The 13,506-nt window shown below is 36.8% G+C and overlaps 1 protein-coding gene across 2 annotated transcripts in view; it reads right to left on the reverse strand.

The window, feature by feature from the left end:
* Window positions 1–652: 652 nt before the first annotated feature.
* The window catches only part of Efr3a (EFR3 homolog A), a 76,008-nt gene continuing 63,154 nt past the window's right edge, over window positions 653–13,506 (reverse strand). For both annotated transcript variants that reach the window (XM_048358355.1, XM_048358356.1), the window contains exons 19-23: window positions 8,962–9,053; window positions 5,189–5,237; window positions 4,529–4,632; window positions 4,075–4,124; window positions 653–3,336 (exon numbers count right to left, since the gene is read on the reverse strand). In XM_048358355.1, the coding sequence (XP_048214312.1) occupies window positions 3,231–3,336; window positions 4,075–4,124; window positions 4,529–4,632; window positions 5,189–5,237; window positions 8,962–9,053 (401 nt within the window). In that variant the 3' untranslated portion in view covers window positions 653–3,230. The remainder of the gene's footprint in view (window positions 3,337–4,074; window positions 4,125–4,528; window positions 4,633–5,188; window positions 5,238–8,961; window positions 9,054–13,506) is intronic.

Raw genomic sequence — 13,506 nt, forward strand, 5'->3', positions numbered from 1 at the left:
CAATCGTCAAATGGAAGAACAGGTGACAGAATCACAGCACGTGAGAGAAAGCAAGCCTGCGAGACAGCTCTCTAGAGGGCTACAGAAACAGGTTCAGGAAAGTACAATCGGTGTCGTACAGAGCTGAGACAGATCCAGCCTCCTCGGCTCCCGTCTTGTGAACTCAGAGAGTGTGGTGAGTATTTACTGAACTTGACCTTACTGCGTCATGTAGACCCAGTACAGTGAACTTCTACTCAGACCCTCCCATAGGAGGTCATGCAGCTGGATCTAAGCCAGAGCCCAAGCTCTCACTTCTGCAGTACGCCACTCAGGACAGCGGGCCTTTGAAATACAGCAGACTCGATGCCCGGTGGCATAGGGTACCGCAGAGCTACCTTTTACAGAATGCTTCCTGTAGTTTACAGAGGAGCTGGGTTTCAAAGTTCTTTAATAGACTACTGCAGCGATGGCAACAGTACGCGCACTGGCTCTCCCTTGCTGTGACTGGCAGTTACTGTTCTAATGGGTTCATTTCTCCATCTCCCACCAACGTTATGTGTGGGTAAATCCACCCAGCAACGTGATTTTTACCAAAGCACTCCGTTTTTCAACGAAAACAAAAACAGAATAAGCTTCATTGAACAAATATACTGGCTATTTTAAGTTGTACTTACATACAAGTAACTCAATTTCATTTTATTGCTTACATATGATTGCACAGTGAAGTTTTACATTAAAAAAACTTACTACATTACATTAACACGTATATCAGCATGAATCAGACAAATCAGTAATATTTTCGAGGAGGAGGAAAAGAAACATTTTGGGGAGTGGGAAGTTATTTGCTGGTACTCTACAAGTTAAGAAATATGAAGGAAGTATGAATGTGTTCGTGTAAAATACAATTAAACTCTGAGCAGCTTACAGACACAAGCCCAGTAAGAACATTTAAATGTGAGTGGTTCAAGGTCATGCTAAAGAATAAGTGACTGTATAAAGCGGAGAGAGAATGAATAACAATTTGCTTCCAGTTCTTTACATCTACCAAAGTGCAGCTATACAAGGGACTTGAAGAATCCCGAAGTTCCAGTGTCTGAACCCGCTCCCTGGTGGCTTGCTCAGCTCTCTCTGCAGAGACCCCCTGCCGGCATTGGGGGGTGGGGGTGGGGGTGGCCAGAGAAAATGGCTACTCCTTGAGAATCCGTGTCAACAAGGGCCAGTTCAGTCTACTAGATCTGGACTATATAGAAGTCTACCATGATTTAAAAAGAACTGCAATTAAACCTCCCCAACAAAACGCAGAGCAACAGTTTACAAAAAACCAAGAGAGAACTATGGTCAACAATAATTGTGATGGTTTTCCTTTACATGCAACACATGCATTTTTAATACCACTGAGAAACATAAAATTCTGTAGGGCAGTTTGGTTTCACATGAGTGCAAATGAATATATATTTTTCTTACCCTATTAAATTATATATATATATATATATTTATTTCTTCCATACAAAACCACACAGTGTTAATTTATAAAATGACATCCAAGTGGATGGTGATTGTTTTTGCATGTCCCCCTGCGTATATGTTCAATTCAGTCAGAAATTAATATGCTAACTTACAAATGCATAAGGAGAGAGAAATAAAAAAAAAACAACAACATAAGATTTCACTTAGTGAGTGATGAGACGTTTTACCTGTTAGGAGGGGAAGTCACGTGACATCTGCGGCAAGGCCATGTGGTCCTCCGGGAGTGACTGCCTTGTCTTGGAAAGTAGGGTCTGGTTTTTCTGCACATAACCAGCAGCTCCAGACATGTCAGTATCTATTTTACGTCTTTAAACCACTAGACTCTTTCAAGACGTTACGCTTCAGTTTCAATATTTTAAAAAAATCTGAGGATATTTATTATCATTTCCTTATTTATTTCTGTTTCACTAACAGAGCCCAAAGAACCATCAACACAAAGTTAAAAACATCTCATTCTTCACTGCAATTTTTCAAACAAAAACAAAAGACAAAACCAAATTTTTTGAATGACAGCTCTGGATACGTCAAAAAAAAATTTAAAAAAAATTGAACCTGAGAAGGTAAAACTAAGGCGATATTATAAAAACATCCTAAGAGAACTTTCTGAGAATGACAAAGAAAGCTGTTCATTTTCACCCTGTGATGGAATGCACTGAAACGTAAGAATGCAGCCTGGCCTTGGGTTTGGAAGCTGACACTGAAAGCAGTTCTCACTGACAAACCTTAGCATCTGAGTGCTAAGACAGAGGTACTGTCAGGAAATAATGCAATTAACCCTAGACAGAGATGTACACAAGTTTTTGCTCAAATCTCCCAAATTAAAATTTTTTACTAGCAAGAGTGAAAGGAATACACAATATGAAAATGCAAAGTATGTATTCTTAGTAGAAACTGAAATGCACAGACTCCTCACAGGTGAACTAGTAGCTGTCTTAAGTGTCTTTCTTTTCTATTCTAAATATATATATATATGTATATATATTTCACTCAATTAATAAAGCCAAGGCAAAATATGACTATAGGTTCAAAACAGTTTGTAAACTATACATCTTATGATGTAAAAAATATTGCACAGTTCGGTACTCCAGAAGTAATAAGCTCTAAGCTCTAAGAGGTCGAAGAACCAGACAATGTGAAGTATGGCGATTTTCAGGGTCGTGACCTAGCACTAGTATCCGAGAGATGTTTTACCACCACACAGCTGCTGATGGCCTCTTGCAGGTGGCTATGGCGGGCGGCTGCAGGCCTGCCTATGCCAGGCTCTCGAGAGCAGGACAGGAAGCTGCACCCTCTGGAGAGGGAGGACTACATTTACTTTTGCACATAACCAGAAACAAAGGCAATCTTACTTCTAAGCAGTGGTGCAGCTGTTTAAGAAATAATAGACAGGTTATACATCTTCAATTTTTTTTTAAAAAAATACATGTTTGTGAAAAGTTGAAAATATGCTGTTTAACAGTGGAATTATGTGAGACCAATACATGTCCAGCTTTAGAAGCTAACAGGAACCTCAACACAAATTTACATGGTGTGAATCTATCTTTAAAGCTACTCTAAATAATATATGGTTCCCAAACTTCTACTATAGCGTGCCAAACGTTTGGTAACAAATAAATTCCACCGTCATTTTCCACAAGTATGATTACAAGCGTTAAGTAAACCCTGAAAATTCAGCTGGGCCTTCAGTTTTAGGCTTTACAATCCTATGCATAGGTCTTCGTTCAGTACACACAGAGGTCTGGAAACTTCATCTCATAGACTGGGACAGATTGGTACTGGGCATGCCCGGAAGTAATGGTCAGTGTTCCTGATGGGCTGGGAGGAGGACTGTAAAGGAAGAACACAGCCTGGTCACCAGGTGGATTTAAGAGCCGTCATTTCATTTTACACTATTCAAAGGTCGTGCCTGCAAACAGCCAAGTGAGCCTCCCTGACTGCACAGATGAAGACCATGCGGGTCTTGGTCAGCTAGGACGTTACATAGGGAGTGATGTACACTTAAAACACTTTCCTATGTGTGTACATGTGTGTATGTGCGTGCTTATACATACGTACATATATATAATTTTTATAATGAGATTATTACTCTGTGTACCAAATAAGTATTTTATATACATGTATATTATTCTTATTGAGGATAGTATGGTATTTCAACAGAGACGCATCATTTGTTGAATCCACATAAAATGCAAGATCATTTTCACATTATAAATAATGTTCACAAGTTTACCCTTTGTGTACATTATTTTACCCGCTTGTCTTCAAGCAGAACTTCTGGGTCAAAGTGGATTCACAATTTTGGCCCTGATAAGACACTGCTGGAATGCTGGCAATTCTAAGTCCAGCAGTGGAGTGTATTTATTCTCCGAGACTATTTTAGACATTGAGTATAGTGAACCTTTGCATTTATTGTCATACCTTTGCCCATCTGGCAGGCAAAAAGGAATTTCATTCATATTTTTATTTTCAACCTTTGGGTTGCTACTACAGATAAACATCTACTGTGTTTTCTTATATAAAGTAAACATTTAAGTGGTCTTACTGTTACAGTAACAAAATCCTTACCGTATGGTGAGTTCCAATATCTGAGCAAGTCTATCATGAAGCAAATTTGCCTGTAAAGTTGAAAAAAAAAGTTAAGAAATCTTTTGTTATTTTCAAAATATCTAATATACACATACAACTTAACTAGTTTTATTGGACATTTAATGTTTTGGCTTCATCTGCCTCTATTGTAATTTAATGTAAGATTCCACTTTTCCTTCTTTTTCTGATCTCACTACTGAAATCCACTGGAAAAAAGTATGAAAGCCACAACTGTTATAAATATCTAATCTTCAATGTGACATTCCCATCAGCCTTGCCACATCAAGAATTATCTTGGCTTCCTTCCTGTGCCTTCTGTGTGCAGCCCTGGTCTGCCCCGCTTCCCGGAGCCCCCCAGGCCCCTAACTGCCCGAGGAGGAGTCCCACGGAACCCAGCCCCCTCCTTCCGCCTCCGCTCCGGCTGCTCACTCACTTTGGATTCGCACTGTGCTGCTATTTCTTCAAAAGGTGCTTTCTGGAACTTTTCTATTACAAGTCGTCTCTTTTCTTTTTCCTGTTCTTCCATGCCATTGGTGTCTACATAAGTATTTACAAAGACTTGTTAAAAGGAATACAAAATTTTATAAAACAGTGACCATAAGAGTTAATGTTATATAAACATTAAAGGTCTTATAAAATATATATACATTTAAAATAAATATATGTTGATTTTATAAAATAAAACATTTTATAAAATAAAATTTAAAGGTCTACTTTTATATGGACAAAAAGCAAAAGAAAAGACATTCATAAAATGGATCCATACTGTCCAGCCCCTACTACAACTTTAAGACCGATTTTTTTTTTTTTTGGAGGGGAGTCTTAAGATAATGAATGCTCTGAGAAAATCTGTGAAACCAGTTAAAATTACAACTATATCTTTAATACAATTCTGCTTAAGAGGTGTAATTCTGCTAGACTCCCTTAAGAACACAGCTATGATGAAACAAGACAACTTTAATAGAACAAATGAATTTAAATAAATGATATATGGTTTTCTATATATGCCTCTCTATGCCTCTTCTGGCTTCTAACCAAGTACTCAGTAAGGAAGAGTTACACTTTAGGAGAAAGAGGAGGAAGTGTGCCTTACCAATCGCTTTCTTCAATGCCTCAAAGGTGATTTCTTCTGTGTTACTAACCTAGAGAAAGATAATTTTAGGCAAGGTAACTAAGAAATGTCAATACCTTTACCTAGTTACAAGACATCTACAAATGTTCATCTTCTTCGTGATTATACACCAAACAGCAGATATTCTCTACACGGCTGTCAACTGTGGCCTACTGCAATGTTCCCCAAACAAGTGCATGGACAGATGATCCTTAAAGTAGCAGAATCAGCATGGCCGCACAACTCAACTCACTTTTAGTGACAGAACACACTACAGTACAGCTACAAGCAATGAGATTTGAAGCCCACTCACTGAACAGTACTAAGTGAACAATGCTTTGAAATAGTGAAGGCTGATATTAATGCATAATACAATTTAGGTATGTGGGGGCCAGGAATGTGGCCTAGTGGTAGAGTGCTTGCCTAGCATGCATGAAGCCCTGGGTTCGATTCCTCAGTACCCTCTAAACAGAAAAGGCTGGAAGTGGCGCTGTGGCTCAAGAGGTAGAGTGCTAGCCTTGAGCAAAAAGAAGCCAAGGACAGTGCCTCAGGCCCTGAGTCCAAGCCCCAGGACTGGCAAAAAGCAAAACAAAACAGAAATAACAATTTAGGTATGTGAAAAATAGCTAATATTCTACAGCCTGTATAATTCCCATTAAACATTTAGCTTACAAATGAAACACAAAAGATCTAAGATTTTGAAAGGCTTCCAAGTAGGAAATCAGAAGTGTCCATTGTAAAATAAGCACATTCCATCTTCTGAGGTTAATTTTTATTTTCTGTTTTCTCAAATATCTTTTTATGTCTACCCCCTCCCCCTGTCCTGATACTGTGCTTTGAACTTTGGTTCTCATGCTTGCTACACAAGCATTCTAACTGCTGAGCAGTAACTTCAACATGATTTTCTGTGCTATTTTTGAGATTAGGTCTTGCTGCCTGCCATTCTGGAACCTATGCTACGCTTCCTGCTTTGGTTAGGATAAGAGGTACGCGCCGCTGTGTCCAGCTCTTCATTGCCAAAGTGACTCTCAACAATCTCAGCCTCTCAAGGAGCTAGGATTACAAGTGTGAGCCAACAGCACCTGGTTCAAATACCTCTTACCTTAAGATAAAAGGTATGTAAAAAGTATAAAATCAGCTGCTTTATTATTTTATGACAGGTAATGATACTTTTTTGTGATAAAAAGACAGTAATATTTTCTGTGCCATCAGAACATTTTTTAGAAAAAAATAGTATATCCAGTCACTACAGAAACAATACATGAGTACTTGCCTGGGAATTTGGTCATCCCTAATTTTAGCTCATGAGCTTCTTTTGCTAAGTCTAAGGCAGCAAGACTATGAAAGCAAAAGACTTCATGCTCTGCACCTTAGCTTCTCTGTAATACAAAGGCTTTATAGCTGGAAATCAAGCAGCAAGAGTTCCACTACCTCAGTTTTTCTACTGAAGTTTCACATTCTAGTTGAAGTCAGATTAAACTTGGGAATCTTCAGTTGCTTTGTTCTAGATATTTGGAGCAGACATATAAGATTAGGTTCTGGTTGGTTACTTATTGTACCTAGAAGCAATCTAACACTTTAATGAGAAAACTTGTTCTCAGACTTGACTAATAGCTTTGGACTTTTACAAACCAACTATAGTAAAGGAGAAAGAATATGGGAAAAGTTAGGAAGCCACACTCTTATTATATTAACTTTACTTACTAGTAACTGGCCAATAACTACCTGATGTAAATTGCTCCTGGCCACGCAATAAAATTAGTTTTCACCTAGACAGTAATTTTGTTCTATTGTTTTGAATTTGAACAATGATATCTAATATAAAAAAGCAGATTTAACAATAGCTAATGAGTTTGAAAATCAGACATGCTTGAATAAATGTGACAACATATTGTATTTTTCAGATGCTCAGTGTGACACATATTTTAGTTAAGAATGATAGAAAATGGGAAAGAAAATCTTTGGAGCTAATAAATGTATCTCTAATGGGTTTTAATAAGAAATTCATGTCTCACGAAACAAATTTAAATAAAAAATCTTCCCCTTACATTACGTCATATATATGTGTGTATGTGTATATATATATATACACACACATATATATGTATATACACATATACATATATACACATATATCCTTTTTTATTCATTTAATCAAAATACACTGATTCTTGCAATGGACTCAAGTAATAAATACATATTTTTGGAAGGTATAAAAATAGCAAAAGGGACATGGAAAAATACCAGGGTAATAAAACACTGTACTCTTGAAAAAAAATCTATAAACTGAAGCTTTAAATGAATTTCTTCATTCAAAAGGTAAAAACTTCTTTGGGGCTGGGGACATAGCCTAGTGGCAAGAGTGCCTGCCTCGGATACACGAGGCCCTAGGTTCGATTCCCCAGCACCACATATACAGAAAACGGCCAGAAGCGGCGCTGTGGCTCAAGTGGCGGAGTGCTAGCCTTGAGCGGGAAGAAGCCAGGGACAGTGCTCAGGCCCTGAGTCCAAGGCCCAGGACTGGCCAAAAAAAAAAAAAAGGTAATAACTTCTTAATCATTTTGTGATCAAACTAGCAGATGACCTCTTTGTTAGCAAGATCTGAAATTAAAGGGGCTTTGAAGAAAGAGGTGAATTAAAGCTTAAGAAACTTTAACCAGACTTAATGTCCGAATTTTTTTTAGTGAATTTTTAACTACTTAATGTTAATCTTCTGGTTAAACTAGCGAATACACAACTATTCCCAATGCTCGAATAATCCTAACAGAAATTATTAGTGGGAAGTTGAATGGTATAGAAGATAGAAGTTAGTTGGTTGTTTCCTGACCAATGAATAACTTTAATTTTTGAAAATGAAAGAACTGATGATAGGGATTGGGAGGGGTGGAATGAAAGAAGGCTGAGAGAACATGAGTTCAGCCACCTTCCTTTCCTTATTCTTGTGTAGTTCTTTCCTTTAATGATTTACACTGTACCAAAGAGAAATAATGAAGTATGTAGGAAGGCAAACAATAGATAATCCACAGGAGGAGGCCAACTTACAGACTGCCATTTCAGGACTTTCATTTGACTATCAAAAATGCAATGGTGATTTCTGTGGGGGTAAAAACCTAAGACTGCCTTTTGCTTTTCTCTCCTGTAACTTTGAAAATTAACTCTGGTGCTCTACTACTACATAGGACAGTACTAAGCGACTAGTGTGTTGCAGACAATTAGAGCTCTTTAAGTACACAGGACTCTAGCATAGCCTGAGAAACATCCGCCACATCCACGTCTCAAGATGATAAACCTGCCTGTTATCACCCGCGATTCTTATCTATCAATTCAATTAATGAAAAGGAAAGTCTGATACTTTCTAGAGTGAACATTTGATCCCACACAAGATGTAGAGCTCCATACTCCTGTAATTTATGCCTCTTGAATTAAAAAAATAAGGGCTCTAGAGAGCTTAGTAGTTTATTAACAGGCCTTGTATGACATTACTTACAAAAAACTTTTATTACATTGAATTAAAATGTAAAAATCTAATAATATGCATTATTAAATTTATGTATCTTTCCAGACAGCTGCAATGAGTTCCATAAAAATTATACCTAGTTATATCAGATTTAGTTTCTTCTAACAATGTAGTTGATTTAGGGATTAAAAAAATGTAGAGCTGTAACTGTCCCTGGTTGTTAGTATGGAGAGCAAACATTTCCTTCAAGGGATGTCAATCTTAGGATAGTAGTGCAGCCTAAACTTCCAATACTTACCACATCATCAGAAGGAATGCTGTTAGATAAAATATCCACTTGAATGGATACGGTGTCCACAATACTTTTCCTTCTAGAAAGACGATCTTCATCTAAAATAAAAGATTTTTTCCCCATTATTTGTTGGTTAAGTGGTGGCACTGATTTTTATTTATAAACTCTTATTTCAGACACTGAAATAATTTCAGTAATACCAAGCACTGTGTTTTCAGACTTGGGAAAAGGTAATGAATATCTATATATATACATCTCTCTATATCTAGATAGATAAGACAGATATACAGAATAATGTTTTGGTTCATGACAACATAACACATAAAAAGGATACATAATCAAAAAACTATGCTTAGCTTAATCTAAAATTCACCATACTGGTTTACATATAGATTTTATTTCTTTTACAAAACAGTAGATGTTGTAGGATGGTAGTTTGAGAACCAATGTGTACAGTGTTTATAGTGGATCTGTGAATTAAAAGAATCTGCTGGTTTGGTCAATAGCTTATTCTCTACCATTTAGGTCATTTATCTCCAATGGGTTTTTCTTTTTCTTTTTTTTGCTTTGTATTTGACCACTTGAACAGAAAAATCTTTCTTAACCTCAGTGCTCTATTTTTTTTACAAACTTGTTGGCCTAGTCTGAACTAATGGCTCTGAGATTTCACTACTATCTCCTTTAAGGAGATAATCCCACCGACAACTACTCTTCTCTCTTCTGAATCAAATTACTCAATTCCATAGCATTCCTAGCCCACTTTCTGCTTAACCACTCCACAGAAATTTGATTTGCTCCTCTAAAATCTCTGCATACTTTCTTTTCTATTCCTTTTTTATTTCAGCATGTCATATTCAACAGACCCACATTAAATGATTAGAGACTATGTTAGGTGTTACTGACATGAGCAACTAGGGAATACCAGGTCCACAACTTCATACAGCTTAGTATAGCAAGAAGACAAAATTATACAAATGGGAAGTATGATAGAGAAGAGATGCTAAGAGACCACCTAATAACCACAATTACATCAGAAAGAAAGCTATCAAGTATGTTCCAATGCAGTAGATTATAGGCGGAGTGACATTTTCAAATGTCTATTAATATTTAGAAATAGCTACTTCTCAAGAAGCATCTCTAGGAAGCTTCAAGTCAGGCTTCTGTTCATTCAGATGCTAACACCAGTTTCTGAAGGATAATAATAACACCTCCTCTTCTACTTTCACCGCGCTTTCCATTGCCCTCTCAGAACTGCAGAGCTCAGGTTTCCTCCTTAATCCCTAAAAGGAGGCTGGAAGTGGTCTGTCGGCCTGCCTAGCAGACACAAGCCCTGAGTTTAAATCTCAGTTCTGCCAAACCTCATCTCTAAGAGAAATCTAAAGTTGCCTAAATCACAGCTTTGGTCTCAGAGTTGCAGCTGGCACCTTGGATGCAAGTGAGAGATACTGGGAGACTGACCAGTACTTCCTTTTCTCTTTCTGATTTCAATTCATCAATCTTTTTGGCATATCCTAACACCAATTCTAACATTTCTAATAAACCATCTTTATTTCCACATTTTACCTTTCTTTTGAAGAGTGCTGTTATTCAAAATCTTGACCTTTTCTCAACCATAACCTTAAGCTTAGGGTAATTTTCTATCTTTTGTTCCTAAATATGTCTCCCCCATTTATACTATTGACTTTTTTTCTAAAATAAATCATTTTTAGCTTTAATTATATTTTCTAAACAAATACAGCCCACTGACTAATGCAGTGTACACACACAAAGACAGATAGGCAAAGCTGTTCACACTGCAGGCTCTCACTGCCCCAGGCTTGCCCAGATGCTTGACCAGGTAAGAACAATACACCAGTAACATGCCAGTAATAATCAGGAAGCTCTGGTCTAGAGTCCTGGTGAGTGAGCAGAGAGTCATGTCAGACTGACAACCCTTCAGACCTTTCTAATTCCATTTAGTACACACTCTGACTGTTTCTAACTTCCTGGTCATACCCTTTAAGGAATATTACTAATTTCTCCCTAATTGTATAATGAAAAGAACTTATTTTCTTTGCAACTAGAATAATGTTTGTAAAGAATTATTTTGGTAACAATGGAGAAAAAGGCATCTAACTCATCTTGTGCAGTTTCTGGTTCAGACAAACTGTTTGGACAAGATATGGCCTTCCGTGGCTTGCTGAAAGTGGGAACCACTACCTTGTTTTCCTTATTCCCACTTAGGTTTTCATAGTAACTGCCACCCTGAAGATACTCACCTAAATACTTCGATACCTAGGTAGTAAGTTTATGTGTAGCTGTTTGTACTTGTAAATGATCCTGCCAGGAGGTTATTACTCTACCTTCCTAGTAGGTATTTTACTTACCACTCTTCAAAAATTCTAGCCTGACTGAAGCTGAGACACAAATATAAAACAATCAGCTAACATTTATTAACCACATATTACAGGTCACCTATTAGTAGTTCAACAAACTTAAGGCAGATCATTGTTTCTTCTCTAGAACCAGTTATCACAGAACCATTCATTCATGTGGCTTTCCCACTACATTTTAATTCGCGACAGGGATCACATAACTTTTTACTACCCCTCCTTCCCTATCCTCTTCCCCAAAGTGCCTTATCTACTACAGTAGATATTTAGCTAAGGTCTAAGAAATAAATGAAAAAAAGAATTAATCTAGATCATTCTAGGTGCATGAATAATCTCTGAGCTCATGAAAAGTAGTGAGCAAAACCAAAAACTTACTGAAGAGAAGGTTAAATTGGGGTACAGGTGAGGATTTAGCTATCCTTGTGTGTAAACAAATGCTACTTTCTATGGCAAGCTATTATAAAGATTAAACAAGAGTATAAACACACAGTGGTCTTCACAGTGCCAGGTACAGCAGGATAACTAGCAACTCCTATTGCAATGACCACGAGTGTGGCATGATACTCAATATAGAAAATGTATTTTCCTTCTTCTTTTGTCATATTGTTCTAACTCACTTTATTTTTTACAATGAATACTCGATAGTTGTTATATAGTAAAAAAAAGTACAATAACTTATTATCTTGCACAATATCATAGTTTCTTCTGACTCATTAAAGTAGAATATCAGTGCCACAGACTAGTTCTAGCCCAACAAATTCTTTATAAATTACAAGAATTTTATTCATACTTAGGGATTTGTTTACATAATCACAGAAACAACTAAAATATCCAGGATCTTTCTAGGTAATAATAAACATACAGAAGCATGAAGAATAATGTCTTTTCTAGAATGGGAAGAACTGAGGAAGTTGAAACTATGTGTTTAAAAAAATGTATCAGAACATTCACTACGAATGAGGAACTAAAGCAACAAAGAAAAAGGAAAGAAATACAGCTAAAAGGAAGGAACAGCCAATTAATAACTATGCTAAATTTAAAACTATATAAAATAAACAGGCCACTGACTCCATTTTCTAAAAAGCACATTTACTGAAGCATTTTCCTAGAGGACAGGCAAGGGAAAAGGTCAGCCACACTGACTCACTTTACCTTTGTACTTGCGCCTGCGCTTATGAGGCTTTTTGCCTGAAGGAAAAAGAGCTAAATCCAAAAATATAAGAAAATGTGAAATCTTAAGAACAAAAACAACCTTAAATTAAGAAGGGATACGAATTTTATTTTATGTTTTAAGTTTCTGATAGAGGGTCGCAGTTGGAGCTAGCTCAGGGTGAGCTCAGACTTGCTGCGTAGTTCAGGCTGGCCCTAAACTTGGGTTTCTCCTGCTTAGATAGATTACGGACGTGGATCCCCACCCCTGGCTAGCCGGCCGGGCCTACTCATTTCTATTCTGATTCTGAAGGAATTTGTGAGACCAGGATCTGTTATAAGATTTTAGGGGAAATACGATGGTATCTGTTAATATCTGATAGACTCTATTATGCAGACAACTAAGATATGTATACATTTTAGATCTATGTCATAAAACGACAGCTACCTGCAAAGCGTGTGCTACTTCTGTGAGCAGTCTAGAAGATTACCTAACTGGAATCCAGTAATTCCTTTACAGCACAGAAGTACCCCAGAGGAAAAACTAGTTCTGCCATGTTTCATATAATCATGAGCTGACAATACAAAGAACCCAATGTAAGATACCATGTAGTGGCTACCTTCTAACTCAACAGAACTATTTTGGTTAATGGTAAGAATGGTAAGAACACAGTTTGCAGAAGAAAAAAAAGGCATTCCTATCATGAAAATATCCGTTTTTCATGAAGTTGCTTTATATATCAGCCTATACTCTTTCAAATGAGAAAAATTTCCTAATTTACACTCAATCATCACAAGTCATTCATTAAACAATTTCAACATATTACTTAGTAAAGATCTTTTATAAGAGTATTGTGGTTTAATGAAAAAGGAATTTTCCTTCTTTGTTTAAAAGACAGTAATAGGCATAATAACATGACTGAAATACTAAGAATAAAAACCTCTAAAAACTTTTTTGCTTATATTTATAACTTAGAAACTTACTAAAGGTTTTCAAAAGCAAAACTTAAGAACTGAAATTATTCACAAC

Source organism: Perognathus longimembris, chromosome 12 (assembly GCF_023159225.1).
Source record: "Perognathus longimembris pacificus isolate PPM17 chromosome 12, ASM2315922v1, whole genome shotgun sequence".
Classification (NCBI taxonomy): domain Eukaryota; kingdom Metazoa; phylum Chordata; class Mammalia; order Rodentia; family Heteromyidae; genus Perognathus; species Perognathus longimembris.